Consider the following 17589-nt stretch of genomic DNA (forward strand, 5'->3'; position numbering starts at 1 on the left):
ATGTCATTAAAGACGAAGAAGCTTTTGTTATGGCTGCTGGGGTTGTTATTGCTTCACTGCAGGGCACAAGGCAAAGTACACTACTACGACTTTGTCGTAAGTACAGCTGACTCATTACATCGTATTCATTGTGTTTTTGTAATTAGCGTTAATACAGTACCCAATTAGCCTGAGCTGAGAGCTGAGGGCTGAGGGATAATTATTGTGCTAATCACTGAATAATACTCTGGTTTTCCGCTTTCAGGTCAAGGAAAGCAATTTCACAAAGCTATGCGCTACAAAGAGCACTTTGACGGTGAATGCCAGTTTTCCGGGACCGGCGATTCGCGCCCACAAAGGGGACACTCTGTACGTGAATGTTTACAATCAAGGAACATATGGTGTCACCATTCACTGGTAACTCCCTCTCTTCCTCTCAATCAATTTCTTCACTATTTTTTGTTGTAAAATTAAATGGATGGTGCAAAAATTCTTATTGATGCTAAATAATATTAATCCAAACAATTAACAATTAGATAAATAGAATACAATAAATAAATAAAAATAGAGCAAGGAAAAATCTCACAAAGCTATAGAATCACGCAAGAGCGTTGTCCTTAAAGGTTGATTTCGTGCCTCCCGGAGTGTATAACTCGGTGCGATTGAATCTCTTGACACGCAACCTCCCAGGATTAGACTATAGCGTCTACCTTCGTTAAGGACGCACTTCCAAGTAACGAAGATCAAATGAACAACCCTTTGATCAAAGAAGATGAGGGACAAACCCACACAAAAAACAAAGACCAAAATATAGCTCAATGGCTTATGAAAATAAAATTTGTTGGAAAAAGAAAAAGGTTGTACGATGCTTTTCTTTGGAACCAAAAGAAGTGATTTTTGGAGCTAGTAGGTGGGCTCAATTTATAAAAGAAATTGAGCTCCTTGCTTTTACTAATACCATTAATAACCAACGGTCAAAAAGCAATACAAGAGCAATTTTTCCTCTTAAATCCAACGGTTAAAAGGCAATAAAAAGATGAGTTTTTTTTTCTTTCTCTTAAAGCCATTGGTTAAAATGCAACAGCTATATAATCCATTTATTCAAGACAAACGGTCAACAAAAAAAATCAAACGGTCAACAAGGCTTATATGTTGAGGACAACTGGACAAATGGTTTTTAATATAAAAACCAACGGTTAAAAAACACATTAAAACCAGCAATTAAAAATAGTTTGTAAAAGATATTTATTCCCCAACAACCATATATCTAATTTTTCCATAATAAAAACTCATGAATTGATTTTATTGTCAAATGGTCAAAAAATTAATAGGTAAATAAAAATCAATATTTGTAACATCACAACATTTTTATGTTAAGACCCAACCAAAAAGCATTAGCTATTTACGCTATGACCTTAATTAAAAAGACAAGTAAACTTGAAAATAGTTTATTTTTGAAAATTACAAAAAGAGTTTTAGTCAACAACTAAATAAATTTTTCCTTTCTTTTCTTTCTTTCTTTCTTTATTTTTAGTTTGAATTTATATGAATATTTCTGTATTATTAATTGATTTTCTTATTTGGTTATAGGCATGGAGTGAAGCAACCAAGGAACTCATGGTTTTATGGACCTGAGTACATCACTCAGTGCCCCATCCCAACCGGAACAAACTTCACTTACCAAGTCCTACTTACTGAAGAAGAAGGAACTTTATTCTGGCATGCCCACAGCGACTGGTCAAGAGCCACTGTTCATGGTGCCTTAGTCATCTTGCCTGCAGATGGAACAACTTATCCATTTCCCATGCCTGATGCAGAACAAATTTTATTATTTGGTACGCAAAATAGTATCTAGATCTGGGCATTGATATTGTTCAATAATAAGAAATTTTTTATTAAAAGTAAGACGTGTCACAATAAAGTAATTCTCGGTGGCCTACTTGTGTCTTACTTGTGTCCCACTAAGAATAATGTGGCTATTAAAATCATCATTAGGTTTGTGATTGATTATTATTGAATTTTGATCAAAGAGTGATTTTAATAGCCACATGTGGGGTATAAGTAGGCCACCTAGAATTACTCATCACAATATGATAAATACTGACATGGCATATAATGGATTTTGTCAAAAAATTTAGCACATAATGAATTGAAGTGTTTTGTCACTTTTGAAACCCCGAAAGCTATTTGTTAGAACCTCAAATTAGAGAGACAAAAAAATGCTGTGAACTTTGTCAAATTAATTTTATTTTTATTTATCTTATTATCAGAAGGTTTTTTTTTTTTTTTTTTTTAATTATCTTTATTAACTAAATAAAAATATCTGATCCATGTTCTTTATTTGAAAATTTCCTGTTGAATCTAACTGATGCAGCAAAATCATACATCTTAATTAGATCTTCGTTTGACTTTTTGGCTGATCATGGTGTTTTATTGCAGCTTCGTGGTACAAAGAAGATGTGATGGTGTTAATGGATGAGGCCCTCCGTTACGGTGGATTGACGGTATTGTCAGATTCCTATGCCATCAACGGCCAACCCGGGGATTTTTATTCGTGCTCCAAAGGTACAATACACAAAGACATAACTCTCATATTCAACTGAAGATCGAGGTGGTTGGACTACTATTGAGTTCAGTCCAATTAAAGGGGTGACCGAATCACCTCCAAATGCCATATAATGATTCAACCATCTTCAAATAACATATTTTGTGTGTTGACGGACCACTCTAGGATGTGCGGAAGCAAAAACGCACGTACGTAACTTGTTTGATGCAGCAAAATGTTTTTTTAAGAATAATTATTGATTTAACATAATATATATTCATCTCAATTAATTTCAACAAAATATTTTGGGTGTTGATCGAATTAACAAATTATGATGGCCAATTGCAGATACAACATTTCGTATGTGGGTTGATTATGGAAAGACCTATCTACTTCGCATAGTTAATTCCGTACAGAACACAGACATGTTCTTCACCATTGCAGACCACAATCTCACAGTTGTCGGATGGGATGGTTCCTACATCAAACCCTTAAAAATGAGTTACATAATGATAACCCCAGGGCAGACAATGGATGTTTTGGTCACAGCAAATCAACCCCTCAGCCACTATTACATGCTTGCCAGCCCTTATTTTGATGGACAGGCAGATGACTTCGACAAAAGCATCACCAGCGCAATCTTCCAGTACAACGGAAACTACACTCCCCCATCGTCACCGGTGTGGCCGACCAACATCCCCGGTTTTTATGACATTGGCGCTGCGGCGTTGTTCACAACACGTTTAAGGAGCTTGGCGTCCAAAGAGCATCCTATAGATGTCCCTCAAAGTGTCGACACCAGAATGTTTGTGACAGTTTCCATAAACATGATGCGTTGTCCCAATGCCTCATGCGCAGGGCCTGATGGGAATAGGCTTGCTTCCAGCTTAAACAACATCAGTTTTGCAAACCCTTCTTTGGATATTTTGCAAGCTTATTACAGGTAATTTTGAATGCTATACCTTGCAACTTAATTAATTAAATGAATGGTATTGTGTTATGTGCACGTGCCATGAGAATGGGATGTAAGTTGGAGTGTCACGCGTTCTCAATTACAAATGTTGCATTTTTAATTTAATTTGCGATGTTTACCGTACATCTTATCAACCCGGCCATGATAATGAGTTCATTAATTTATTAGTTTTGACGTACATTAGTTTGGATGGCTCATATATGGTATGATCTTATAATGAAATAACATCATTTCAAAACTTTTTGTGGCAGGAACATAAGTGGATATTTTGATGAAAATTTCCCAAACAAGCCCCCAAATCTGTTTAATTTTACCTCAGACGCTCTATTGACGGACAATGTTACCCTATCGGACCAAGGGACAAGGGTGAAGATACTAGATTATAACGAAACCGTGGAAATAACGTTTCAGGGGACTAATGTCATGAATTCAGGAGAAAATCATCCAATTCATTTGCATGGGTTTAGATTTTATGTGGTTGGGACAGGACTTGGAAATTTCGACAATATGAGTGACCCATTAACTTATAATTTAGTTGATCCACCCGAAGCTAACACTGTTCCAGTTCCTAAGGATGGCTGGGCTACCATTAGATTCAAAGCCGACAATCCAGGTACGTTTATTAAATAACTATTGTTAGAATATTAATTCAATGATTAAATTAATTATTTTCTATTATGTAATATGCATAATTGTTTTAGGGGTTTGGTACATGCATTGCCATTTTGACCGGCACATGAGTTGGGGTATGGACACAGTTTTCATAGTACGAAACGGCCCCACGGAAGAGACAAAGCTCCGCCCTCCCCCGGCTTACATGCCGCCTTGTGGAGCGGATGCACTGGCTGGGCTTCAACAGACAATCTTCCAGAACGAAGAGTAAATAAAGAAATTTTGATAGTAATACCTGTGAGGATCGAGGTGCTATCTACTTAGTTTGTAGTTCATCGAAAATTTCTTGGTTTTGAGACCACTATAAAAGGAAAAAGCTACTGTTTCCTTTGTCTATTGTGATCTATGATCCATAGAAACCAGCGTCAATTATTTTAGAAAAGTTGAAGCTGTGAATAAATTCTATCTTGTTGATCTTGTATGAAAAAGGATAAATTAACATATATTATAATTAGACGCAACACGCAGATGAAATTAACATATATTAACATATTCGGTCTTGTGCTTCTTCTTGCAGGTGGAATAGCTGCTCTTAGAGGTATCTTCTTGCAGGTGGAATAGCTGCCAAGGCTCCTCAGTGGGCAAGCTTATTCATTGGATATCTTACTGACTCATCATAGACTTCAACAGTTGAAGGAACAAGGTTGTGGTTTGATAATTATCAATGGTAATTTTAAATAATACCTAAAAAAAGATAAGTGTACGTGAAGAAAGTAAAAATGTGTACAACATTATTCATTTCATAAAAGAATTCAAGCCCACCATGCACGAATCATACGAGCAAGCTGGACAAAAAGCTAGCTGCTCATTGAGACCAATAAACATAAAGAAAAGTGCCACGACTAGCCTATCGGAAAAAAGCAAAAAGAAAAAAAATTAAAACCTGACAAAGACTGATATTGGTTGGGTGTGACTAATTGTGAGCTACCATTCCTCCTCCAGCGAGCATTTACAGCCCGTTGGAACTGATCTCCTAAGTCCTACCCACCCTCTCTCTATCAGTTAGTTCGATTGCTCTCAAAAGGATATTGGCCAAAGATGATGTATAAATAATACAAGGAAAGGGTGTTTTCCCAGTAGCAAACAGACTGATTCTCCATTGGAAAACCATAAACAGTTACGACTTTGTTGTAAGTCTCAAACCCACCTCTTTGTTGCATGGATATCAAATATAATTATAATATGATTAAGATTTTGTCCTCAAATGGTAACGAGAAATTTTATTTTATGATTAAGATTTAATGCTCAACACACTCTCTCTCTCTCACACATATTTTACATATATTTCTACATGGTTTCAAACCTACTTTTATGTGGCCTTTCACACGGTGTCAAACACACATTTTTGTGGTATTTAAATTTTACGGATAATTTCATTTAAGACCCTTAAACTATCACGCGTTTAGAAAAGACTCCCCAAATTTTAAAAACTCTCAATTTCACTCTATCAACTTTTAATTTGATGCAATTGACCTTCCTCCATCGATTTTTGCCGTTAAACCCTAACGGAAACCATTTAAAAAAAACCAAATTATTCTTCAATTTTAATTTTTAATTTGAAATCAAGGGTAAATTTAGAATTTTATAAAAGTTTCAGGAGTATACATGTCATGTCATCACTTTTAATGTCCACAAACTAACGGGGTATATTGCATCAAATTAAAAGTTCGGGAGTGAAATTAAGAGATTTTAAAATTTTAATTTTTTTTAAATCGCGTGGTACTCATTTGTAAAATTTTTCCTAAATTTTAATTAACTTAAATGATATGACTTATAAAATCTAACCAGAAACTCACATAGGAAAGAAGTGCATGTGTTGTGCTTGCTATGGACATACATGCAAATCCATTTAGAATTGTATAACTTTTTTAAGTCGCTTTGAACTTTTATACACAGGGTCATCAATTTAAACAATTAAGGATAATTTAGTAAAATAAATGGTTGTCAAATTCATAGTTTGTGGGCTCATTCCAAATTGGTTGTGAAAAATAATCCCTATATATATATATGCTTTTGTGTATGAAAGTAAAGCGTAAAAGTTATTTTATTTTGTTTTAATTGGTTTCCCTTATTACTCTTTCGTCTTGCAGCTAAAGGAGAAGAATTTTACGAAGCTGTGTGAAACGAAACCCATATTGGTCGTAAATGAAAGTTTTCCAAGACCGATAATCCATGTTCAAAAAGGGGATACGTTTTTTTGTTAATGTTCACAATCAAGGGTATTATGGAGTTACAATTCACTGGTACTTTCTCTCTCTCTCACCTAATATCCATCTATGATCACTAATAATATATATGAGGATGATGACAATAGTAATGCTAATTAATAAATAAAGGCAATATGATGCTCACACGCACGGAGTCAAACAATTGAGAAATCTATGGTCAAATGCAGAGACGGAGCTAGCTGGGGGTGGCCACTGGCCGGTATAGACCAAGGCCTCCAACTCGTTTGAAAAAAATAAAAAATTGAAGGTCAATTAACATTATTTTCAGCCCAGCTAAACCCTACCCGTAAATTTTTTTGGCTCCTACCCATTAAAACTAATTCATAATCCCTACAAGCTAAACTTTGCAAAAGACGTTATGTAACCTTAATTAAGAAGACTCAAGAGCCCATTGCAGCATTAGAGCAGAGAGGGAGAGACTAGAGACGAGTCAGTCCGACACAATCAGCCTTTCTATATATATATATATATAGTTTCTATTGATTTGTTGGGAGGTCAATATGCAACCTTTCTCCACTATCTATTTTTTTTATAAAAAAAAAAAACAAACTTTTTCCAACGTCCAGGGAAGCCGAGGAGTTGACGATTAGTTGCTCATTACGAACAGCAGCACGTGAGTAATAAATTGAGAACTTTAGGTTGAGAACAAAAACGTCACTGCCAGTGAGAGACAGAGAGAAAATCATGAGGTCATGTTATTGTCCCTAATAAATAATTAAATAATAAATGGAAAGTATGACCTCGTGACAGAGAGAAAATCACGAGGTCATGTTTGGATGCTCGAACAAACCACGGGGCATGGGGTTATTTGTTAAACAACACCTCATAACACCCTCTCGTCTTAAATACTATTTATTTTATTTTTAGAAAAATTAAAATAAAAACATTCTCACTTTTATATTACATCATTCACTTTTTATATTAAATTATTTACTTTTTACTGCTATTCAAATAAAAAATTTATTACAAAACAAAATTTTTGCACTTTTCAATACCATTTTTTCACTTTTCTATACTAATCATTATTTTCTTTTTTAATTTTTTTTTATTATGAACAGTGCCGTGAAAAAGCCTTGTTGTTTGCCAAACGTTACCATGATTACAGAACACAAAATACAACTGGAATTTATGAGGTCGTTAGTGAGGAATAGTCCTCACTTGGACCCTATCATCATCATAGGCAAGATTGTCCCTGTGATTACGAATAGGACCCATGTGCATGCGCTTCATCATCTCCTGCATTTGGCGCATGTCATGTTGCAGTCTCCACTGTTTGCTCGAGCTCTTGGAATTTGGCTCTCTATGGAGCCTCTAATCGCTTGATGTATCACTGGTAGTCAGATCTCGAAACAACATCTCTCACACGAATGACGTTGTTATAGAAGTTGTTGCTGTTAAGTTGGCCATCAAATCCGGATAATGCCGGCTCGAATACCTCATGAATTTGGCTCTCGAAAGAGCCCTTCCCCTACAAGCAATGTTATTGGAGAAGTTCGACATTGTTGCATTGATTGGCCATGATTAGGATAAAACATGCTTTTAATACCAATTGATGTAACAAAAGACTAAGTTACAACAATCAGAAGGGTCTAGATCTTCTGACCAAAAGATAAAACAAGCATACAGGCTAAAAGAAAGATAAAACTTCGCAGAGTATGTGAGAGAAAATTCTATGTTTTGATAATAAGCTAACCTATTTATAAAAATAAAAAATAAAACTTGTTAAATAAAAAATAAAAAATAAAAAATAAAACTTGTAGCCCCTAGCGACACGAAAACGGATCCTCTCCATTTCATTTGAAATGGAGAGTATCTAGTTAACGGCTCATATTGTTTTAAAAGAATCCAAGGTTAAAATGTTGCCACGTCATCTAGAAAAATAAGATGAACTTTAACTCTGTCATCTAAAAAAAATGTTAAACTTTAACGTCAAATCTTCTCTTCCATCCAAACCCAAGTTCCTCTCTTCCTTCCCCACTTTCTCAACCATTGTACCTGGCTTCTCCGGCTCCGGTAGATCCATCTCTGTGGTGCATTTTTGCATCACTATCTCCTCCGTGCTGGCTTTTGGTGTTCCTCGGCCATGAACAAAGAATAAGGAAGAAGACTCTATGTTTGTGTTGTTGCTTGAGAGAAAAAGAGAGAGATCTATGTTGGGAGATAAAGCGATTATGGAGTTTTTAACCAGAGTATATTAATATATATAATTGAACACAACTCTAGCCCAAAGTCCTAAGCTAATGGGCTAAGGTCCACTTAAGTATATTAACTACTCTTTTCTTTTATATTTTCTTAATGTGGGATACAACACTCACAAGTGCACTCACAACAATCTAGACAAACAAGTAGAATATTTTCTTCATACCATATAACAGAGTTGTATGCATATTCTATCTGTGAAATCCCATAAAGAAAGAGACTGTAATATTTTTGCTAACGCAATTAGAAGAAAAAAAAATGATTCCGGTAACGGTGGCTCTCTCCATGGTAGGTTTCCCCACCACCACCACCATCTCGAAGTCCTCGGTTTCAAATCGTTTTCAAAAATCCCTATCTCAATTCCTCGGCTTAGAGGCATCCTCAACTCTAGGGACTTATGTGAGCAACAAAACATACAAGCTCCTCTGTAACGCGATCCAAAAGCAAATATCAACACTCCATTTGAGAAAAAAAAAAGAATCTCACTTCAACATATCCCCATTCCTCTAATCCTTCCTCGGTTCTTGCAGTTATTGCCATTCTTCCAAGACAGAGGAGAAAAAATAAAAAACAAAAAAAATACCACTTTTCCATTTAAAAAGCAATACTCGAGCATCTAGCGGCCAATTGCACACCAAAAGAGAGCAACGGAGGAAGTGGTGGTGGAGAAACCCATCACAAAGAAAGAGCTCCAGAGCTGGAGAAGTTGACCCGACGTACTGAGCAAGTGGAGAGAGTCTTCTTCCTTTTTTTTTTTTTTTAATTGAATAAGGGAAAAGGCTATAGGGGAGGGTCTTTACCACTTCTGATCCGAATGGAAGAGATAATGGGAGACCCTATGGGAATGCTTCCAAAAATAAGATGGGAAGCGGCCCATTTAGCTAAATCGTGTGCACGAAAGTTGGCACATCTAGACACTTTCGAAGCATTTCAGTTAGGAAAGGAGGATAAAGTAACACTAATGTCAGAAATACAATTACCAAAAGACCAAGAAGAGAAAAGGGAAAGATTGTTAATAGCTAAAACTACTAAAAGAGCATCCCCTTCAATACAAAATTTATCATTGGTCAGAGAGGCAGCCATACGAGCCGTGAGAAGAGCAGCAAAAACTTCCCTAGCTAGAGCATCTATGGAGTGTAACTTATGAGTAGCTACCATGATGATGTTTCCAGAAGCATCGCTAATGACTCCCGCAGCAACAGAAAATGAGCCTCGAATTCTTCCTTGTTATTTGTTCATGGCAGAGGAACCCCAAAGCCAGCAACGAAGGAGATTGTGGCAGAGAAATCCAATCGGAGAAACAGTCGCCAGTAGATGAAGTGGCGAGGGATGGGTTTGGATGGAGGAGGGATTTGCCGTTAAAGTTTACGTTTTCTTTTAGACGTGGTTAACTGGGTGTTTGATGATGTGGCTGATTTTGTACTTTAGATCTTTTTAAAAAAATTTGAGCCGTAAACTAGTTTGAACCAGAGAGGATCCGAATCCTAGGGACACAAGGGTACGGACTTGTATTGGCCATTGTCCCCTTCCAATTCCTAAGAACAAAGATATTTTAAGGTTTATATATATATATATAAACCGGCCCCTAGTAGTAAATTTTTTTGACTTTGGCCTCCTGACTCTGTCCCTACTTGTAGAGAAAATAAATTTAGTTATGGTATCAATAGTAAACCTAATTCTAATAAAGAAATAAAACAATTAAAGTAAATTTAATGTAAACATAAATCTAGGAAGAAAAATAATTATAAAAGCAACTAAAAACCCTGTTTGTCTTTAGTGGGGGACAAGGACACGTCTTATATCAATAACTAACAATTTCATTAATTGTAACTGAATTAATTAATCTTTCGGGCGGTCAGCCTTTCTCCATTCTCTATTTAAAAACCCCAAAAAAATAATAACAATGAAATAAAATTCTCCAGGATCCAGGGAAGCTGAGGACTTGACGGTTAGTTGCTAATTAATCACAGCAGCACGTGAATAATGAGTTGAGAAGAACTTTAGGTTGAGGACAAGAACGTCAGTGAGAGACAGAGAGAAAAGCACGAGGTCATGATCATATTGTCCCTAATAGATAATTAAATAATAAATCGAAAGTATGACCTCATGACACAGAGAAAATACAACTGGGATGATTTGTTTTACAACTGCTGTGATTAATTAATTAGTTGCTAATTAATCACAGCAGCACGTGAATAATGAGTTGGGAAGAACTCTAGGTTGAGGACAAGAACGTCAGTGAGAGACAGAGAATCACGAGGTCATGCTATTGTCCCTAATAGATAATCAAAAGTATGACCTCATGACACACAGAAAATACTACTGGGATGATTTGTTTTACTTTTTTCTTCTGATAGGACTCTCTCTCTCTCAGCTTAACATCTTTATATGCATGTGCATCCGTACTTTTTCAATTCACTACAAATTTTATTCAAAATAACTAATTTTGTTTTTATTTTAACTATTTATTTTTTAAAATACTCGTAGCATTTTTAATGAACTCTCTAATTCTTTAATTAAAATTTGGTTAAAAAATTTACTCTTTCTAATTTAACTAGTATCAAATAATAAACTCTTCAAATTTTACTCTATTATATTTAAATATAATTTTTTATTCTATTTTCATTTTTTTTTTTGACATGTCCGCATAAGAGAAGAGAGGAATTCGAACTAGCTAGTGACCTCCGCTTTATTAGGCGTAGTCCCAACCGATTGAGATACCTCTTGAGGACTTCATTCATTTTTTTTATTCTCAAAGCACCTCCACAAAGTTACAAACCCATAAGGATGATGAAGAGAGAAAGTGCAAGGTGAGGGGAAGTATAAAAACATTTCAAAAAAAAAAGGGGAGGGGTAGATAAAGGATTTTGTTCTCCAAATGTGGGGGAAGTTTGGCAAGCCCTAAAATGAAAAGAAGAAAAGAGAGAGCTTGATGAAGCTTAGTTTTTGTAGAATTTAACCAAATTTAGGGTAAAAGTAAATTTAAGAGAGTTCATTGAGGATGCGCTGTAATAGCGCACGTACAGCTTCACCATTGTACTTATTAACTTTAACTATTCAATTTAAATATTTATTTATTCTTTTTCCAACATGTATATTTTTAAATCCTTAAATTTAAGACAGATGACCACCTCTCTCTGAGAAAGAAATGAAATGAAACTCAAATTTGAATTCGTCAGATCCATGGAACCGTTCTATATTAATTAATTGATCTGTAGATCTGTATCTGAATTCAGGAATGCCCATGCCAGATATGGATCTCTGTACAAAGCATATTGATAACGCATGGGCAGTTTGTTTCTATATCCAGCAACTTGGTTGCCGAAATTTATTGTTTAATGAATGATTTTATTATTTAATTAACAAGAATGTTAGGTAGGTTTATATTTTTATTTACAAACTCTGTTCAAGAAGATCATGACTGTTCATTATTTTTAATTCCCTCAGCTGACATCGTCGGTTCCTCTTAAAGAGGGATCTCAATGCTGTTACTATATATATAGGTCTCAAAAATCAAGAGGAATCACATGCATATATATGTATAAACAAAATACTGCATTTAAGGGTCAGAAAATGAACTCCAAGAACATGCATACGGTGTTAGGGTTTCTGGGCATTTTGCTTCTTCTTGGACAGTTATATTTTAGCATGGTTCAAGGCGAGGTCCATTTCTACGACTTTGTTGTAAGTACTTAACACTTTCCTAGCCTCTAGTACTAGTGGGCAACCATGTCGTGTTTATTCAATTATCATTCCCTGTGTTTGAATAAACTTCTTTTTGCTTGATATTCAAAATAATGGTAGATAAGTTCACATTCTTAGAGAACCATCAATATTATTGTTTATAGCCTATCTTGCGGTTGCGGGTGTCCATGATACGATGTTGTCTTTTCTTTTGTTCATCTGTTTCTTTTTTTCTTTTTCTTTTTTGGTTGGATCTGAGGAGGGGACTGGGGAGGTCAGAAAATAAATGTTGCCTTTCAGATACTCTCTCTCTCTCTCTATATATATATATATATATATATATATATATATATATATATAATGGGTCGGAGCTTAATTATGTCAATGTACATATATATATTGTACATTTTTTAATAATAAATCACCATCATATATTAAATGTTCTTTTCTTGTTTTTGTAGCTTAAGGAGAAAAACTTCACGAAGCTGTGTAACACGGAGAGCATACTAGTTGTAAATGAAAGTTTTCCGGGGCCAGTAATTCGGGTCCACAAAGGAGATACAGTGTATGTTAATGTCCGCAACGAAGGATACTATGGAGTCACTATTCACTGGTAAGAACATAAAATAAAATCGTTAACAAACACGGCGTTTGTTGTTTTCCGTTCCAAAAAAGAAAGGTTAATTAATAGATAATTCAAAACATAAAACAATGACAGGCACGGTGTGAAGCAACCAAGAAATCCGTGGTCAGATGGTCCAGAATACATCACACAGTGTCCCATTGAACCTGGATCAAATTTCACGTACGAGGTAATATTTTCTGATGAGGAAGGAACCCTTTGGTGGCATGCTCATAGCGATTGGACACGTGCCACAGTTCATGGCGCCATAGTTATCTTGCCACCTGTTGGATCCACCTATCCATTTGCCAAGCCGGATGAAGAAGAGATCGTTGTGCTCGGTATGCAATTATACGTACATGTCTTTCGATCTATATATATATATATATATAAATATAATAAAAGCAAAAAGGCAGTACACGTATGTAATTCAGCTTTGTTGAACATGCACGCAGCCGCCTGGTACGATGGAAATTTGAAGGAATTGGTGGATGAGGCCATAGAAACCGGTGATGACTTGCCACATTCTGTTGCTAATACCATAAACGGTGAACCGGGAGATTTTTGTCCTTGCTCCAAGGGTATGTACGTCTTTAGCTTTTGATTTGGCATCTCAGCTACTCAGGTAGAATTAAAATATATATATATAGAAATAAATGAATTTATTATATTATAAGATTCGACTACCATCTGAATCAATATTTGCTGCAGGAACGACATATCGTTGGATGGTTGATTACGGCAAAACCTATCTTTTCCGGGTAGTCAATGCTGTGATGAATGCAGAAGTCTTCTTTGCAGTTGCTGAACACAATCTCACAGTTGTTGGGATGGATGCACATTATATCAAACCCATTTCCACAGAATACATCATGATAAGCCCCGGACAAACAATGGATGTCTTGCTCACAGCAAACCAACCTCTCGGCCACTATTACATGGCTATTAGACAATACTCAAGCGAAGACGCCTCTGTTGCCGACTTTGACCGCGTCAATACAACTGCAATTCTACAGTACAAAGGCAATTATACTATCCCATCATCTCCCTCCTTTCCAACTGCACTTCCTCTTTACTTGGACTACATGGCTGCCTTGACCTTCACCAGCCGTATAAGGAGCTTGGCCAACAAAGAACACCCAGTAAATGTCCCCCTCAACATAACTGAGAGAATGTATATTACAGTTTCCATGAATTTGCTTTACTGTCCAATCTGTACAAGAGCGCATGACAATGAAACATTGGTTTCAACCTTAAATAACATAACTTGGGTCAACCCAAGTACTGACGTGCTTCATGCCTACTACAGGTTGTTCCCTAGCTATTTCAATTCCCGTATACATATATATATATATATGCTAGCCTTTTTAAAATATATATATAATGAAGCTGAAACCTCTTGCTCTTACGCATGCAGGAATATCAGTGGGGTTTACACCACAGACTTCCCGGACTACCCGCCTTTATTCTATAACTTTACAGGTGATGAGTTTCCGGCCGATAACATTTTATTGACAAGCCAAGGGACCAAGGTGAAGGTGTTGAACTATGGCGAGGCAGTGGAGATAGTTTTTCAAGGGACTGCCTTGCTAAAAGGCTCGGTGAATCATCCGATGCATTTGCATGGATATAGCTACTATGTAGTTGGAACAGGCTTTGGTAATTTTGATAATGAGACAGATCCAAAAGGCTTTAATTTGGTTGATCCTCCTGAATTGAATACCTTTGGAGTTCCTAAGAAGGGATGGCTTGCCATCAGATTTGTAGCAAATAATCCAGGTACGTACGTATTTCTACCTACCTTAACCTACTCTTGTTGTTACTGTCGTATCCCGATCGATCTCATGAACATTAAAAATGTGGTTGGTCGCTAATATTATATTACATCAAATGATTTTTCGCAGGTGTGTGGTTTTGGCATTGTCATTTTGATCGACATCTGAGTTGGGGTATGAACACGGCATTTATAGTAAAGAATGGGCCCACTACTGAGACAAGCATCCGCCAGCCCCCTGCTTACATGCCTTCTTGTAAAGTGCCGTTAAAAGTTCGGATACAAAACATCGATGGGTTGGATGAAGAAGATATGGAGAACCAAACAATACTTGATTAGGTCCTGTAGTTTTATTAGTTAATTGAGTTATATATGCAGAATATGACGGAGGGCGAAACACTTAGCAAATTAAATATATATGCTGGAAGGCTAGAAGCTGAGAAATCAATGGAATAATTTTACAGATTGTCCGCTTTGAATGAGTGAATTATTAAAGCTTGTTCTGTACTGGCATTGGTAACATGCACACTTAAATGATTTAACATATCATATCTTTGACTTTCCCGAAATCGCTAATCTTAACTTACACATAACTCAGATAGTGTAGATATATTTTTAGACTTTGAATGTTTTGCCAAATCAAGCTCGTGATGATGCATGTTAAAATATTATATTTCTGTAATATTTATGTGACAAAATATTCTAACAATGCAATTGAAATCGCAAATAAATTTTTTCTTACTCAATGAAATTTTGAGGATAAAACTCATCTACTAAGTTGCATATATCATCGACCTTAAATGATACTTTGATGAAATCACCCCATGCATGAGTGAAATCTCAAGGGCCTCTCATCAACAATACACGTTTACTACCTACCTCAAACAGCAGCTACAATATTATATAGTATTCATCCGTAACTTACTCCAAACTAGCAGCTACAATATTATATAGTATTCATCCGTAACTTACCCCAAACTAACAACTATTTACATTCTTTTATTCAAAGAACAATCACTAAAATCAAATACTACGTACCAAGCCCATTCCCAAATTAAATCTTAAACTAAACTCAACAACCAGCATAACATCTCTAGACGTAGTGAATGAAAGAAGCTGGATGGAGTTAAAAGCTGGTCTGTTTGGTAAAAAATTATAAAAAGTCTTTTTTTTTTTTTTTTTTTTTTTTTTTTTTTTTAACTCAAAAAATGGTCAAAACGCATTTTTGGCAAAAACTTAAAAATAAAATTTTTGCCAAAAAGCGTTTTTTGATTTAAAAGTTTTATTTCTCAAACGCAATCTCAAACAGGCTCTCGAAATGGATTAGTTTTTTTTTTTTTTTTTCCTCTAAAATTTGGTTCCTAAATGATGTGTCACCATCCCATGTAATTTTTAGTTTTAGTAAATCAAGGTATACCAGGACGAGATGGTGTCGACACGTCATTTGAGAACCAAATTTTTTTTTTTTTAAAAAAAAAGGAAAGGAACCCTAACATTCCTCTTAGAAAATATTGTTAATACTTTGTTTATGCTAAGCAGCAAAGAAAATTAGTTGAAGACGAGGACTTACAAGTTGAAGGTTACCGGGGCTTACGTTGGAATGTTTACGCTAATTAGCAGCAAACTAATCAATTCAAGGCGAGGGAGGACTTACAAGTTCAAGATTTGGGGGGAAGAGATCGAGAGTTTGGTGAGTGAGACCCGCCGATTTCGTTTAATTAAATATTATTATCTTTCGTAATATATAGTACATCGCTATATTAAATGATATCATTTTATATCACAATTCGTTGACAACTAATAAGAATCAAGCAGTTGCGACGATTTTTCTCAGCGATTTTTTAAAAAATTTTAACGAGGACGTACAAAATGTCGTCGTTAATAACCTATTTTATTGTAGCACTCTTAAACAATTCCACCAATCTTTTTATTGTTTAAATTTTATATTATTTCTGCGGGAGTTGACTGTTTGATAATAGCTACTTGTCTCGCACAAGGAAAATGATCTCTCTATTTCAAATTCTTTCAATTTCTTCCGGTTAGTGCTCTAAATGGCAAAATTGTCCAAATTTTTTTGAGGTTAAAATTTTTGAACAACACTACTCTTATAAATGTACTAACTAGAGAAAATGAAGGGGATTTGAAATGGAAATGATCATTTTCCCTGATACAAAGTTTTCAAAGTTTGCTTGTTTAATTAGTTGTACAGAACAATTTTTAAATTTTTAACATTTTATCGCGGTTAAAAATCTATTTTCTTGTAGTACTATTAAGTGTTATTCTAATTAGCTTTGACATACAGTCACTAAGTGAAGGTTTAAGTACTCAAGACACCTTCATTTATACATGAGTTTTCTTATTCACTCGAGTTGTTTTGATTTTGAAAATGGTGGGGATTGTTGAAATATTTTCAATATATATATATATATATATATATATATATTATTTTGTGTTTGGGGAATGTTTTAAATCAAAGGTTTTAAATCAAAGAATAGGAAGTCATATTCTCTTCCAAGTCCTTCAAATCTCTCTGTGTCTCTCCTTATCAGGAGACAACAAAACGAAGAGACGCCAAAAGTGAAACCCATGGATTGATGAGAACAAGTTGCTTCCGAATTCAGGATACATTGGCTGTTGCGGATAAAGGGAATGTTTTAAATCAAAGGTTTTAAAGAGATAATATTTTGTTGGCATTTATAAGGCCCAACAAACTTAAACTATTAAATGAGCTATGGTAGGATATACTCTAGTGTTTGATATAGTACGGTGCAAAGCATCGGACTCACACGCGGGTTGTATGGCACATTGATGGCCATTTATTTTCGGACAGTCAAGATCGTTCGATTTAGTGGTTTGATCTAAACCATAGAATGCTTCTTATCTAGATCTAAATGTTGATCTAACGTCTTACCA

General features: G+C 35.4%; 2 protein-coding genes across 2 annotated transcripts; both read left to right on the plus strand.

Moving 5' to 3' along the window:
* On the plus strand, nt 1–4380 carry LOC132179647 (laccase-14-like). Its single transcript, XM_059592404.1, has 7 exons — nt 1–96; nt 245–396; nt 1570–1814; nt 2419–2544; nt 2873–3467; nt 3749–4110; nt 4199–4380. The coding sequence occupies exons 1-7, from the start codon at nt 1–3 to the stop codon at nt 4378–4380; spliced, it is 1758 nt and encodes a 585-aa protein (XP_059448387.1).
* A 7789-nt stretch (nt 4381–12169) lies between these two features.
* Nucleotides 12170–15015, plus strand: LOC132178421 (laccase-14-like). The gene is made up of 7 exons (XM_059590858.1): nt 12170–12280; nt 12742–12893; nt 12999–13243; nt 13358–13483; nt 13614–14211; nt 14320–14681; nt 14807–15015. The coding sequence occupies exons 1-7, from the start codon at nt 12170–12172 to the stop codon at nt 15013–15015; spliced, it is 1803 nt and encodes a 600-aa protein (XP_059446841.1).
* Nucleotides 15016–17589: the final 2574 nt, after the last annotated feature.

This window comes from Corylus avellana, chromosome ca4, assembly GCF_901000735.1.
Source record: "Corylus avellana chromosome ca4, CavTom2PMs-1.0".
In the NCBI taxonomy this organism is placed as follows: Eukaryota; Viridiplantae; Streptophyta; class Magnoliopsida; order Fagales; family Betulaceae; genus Corylus; species Corylus avellana.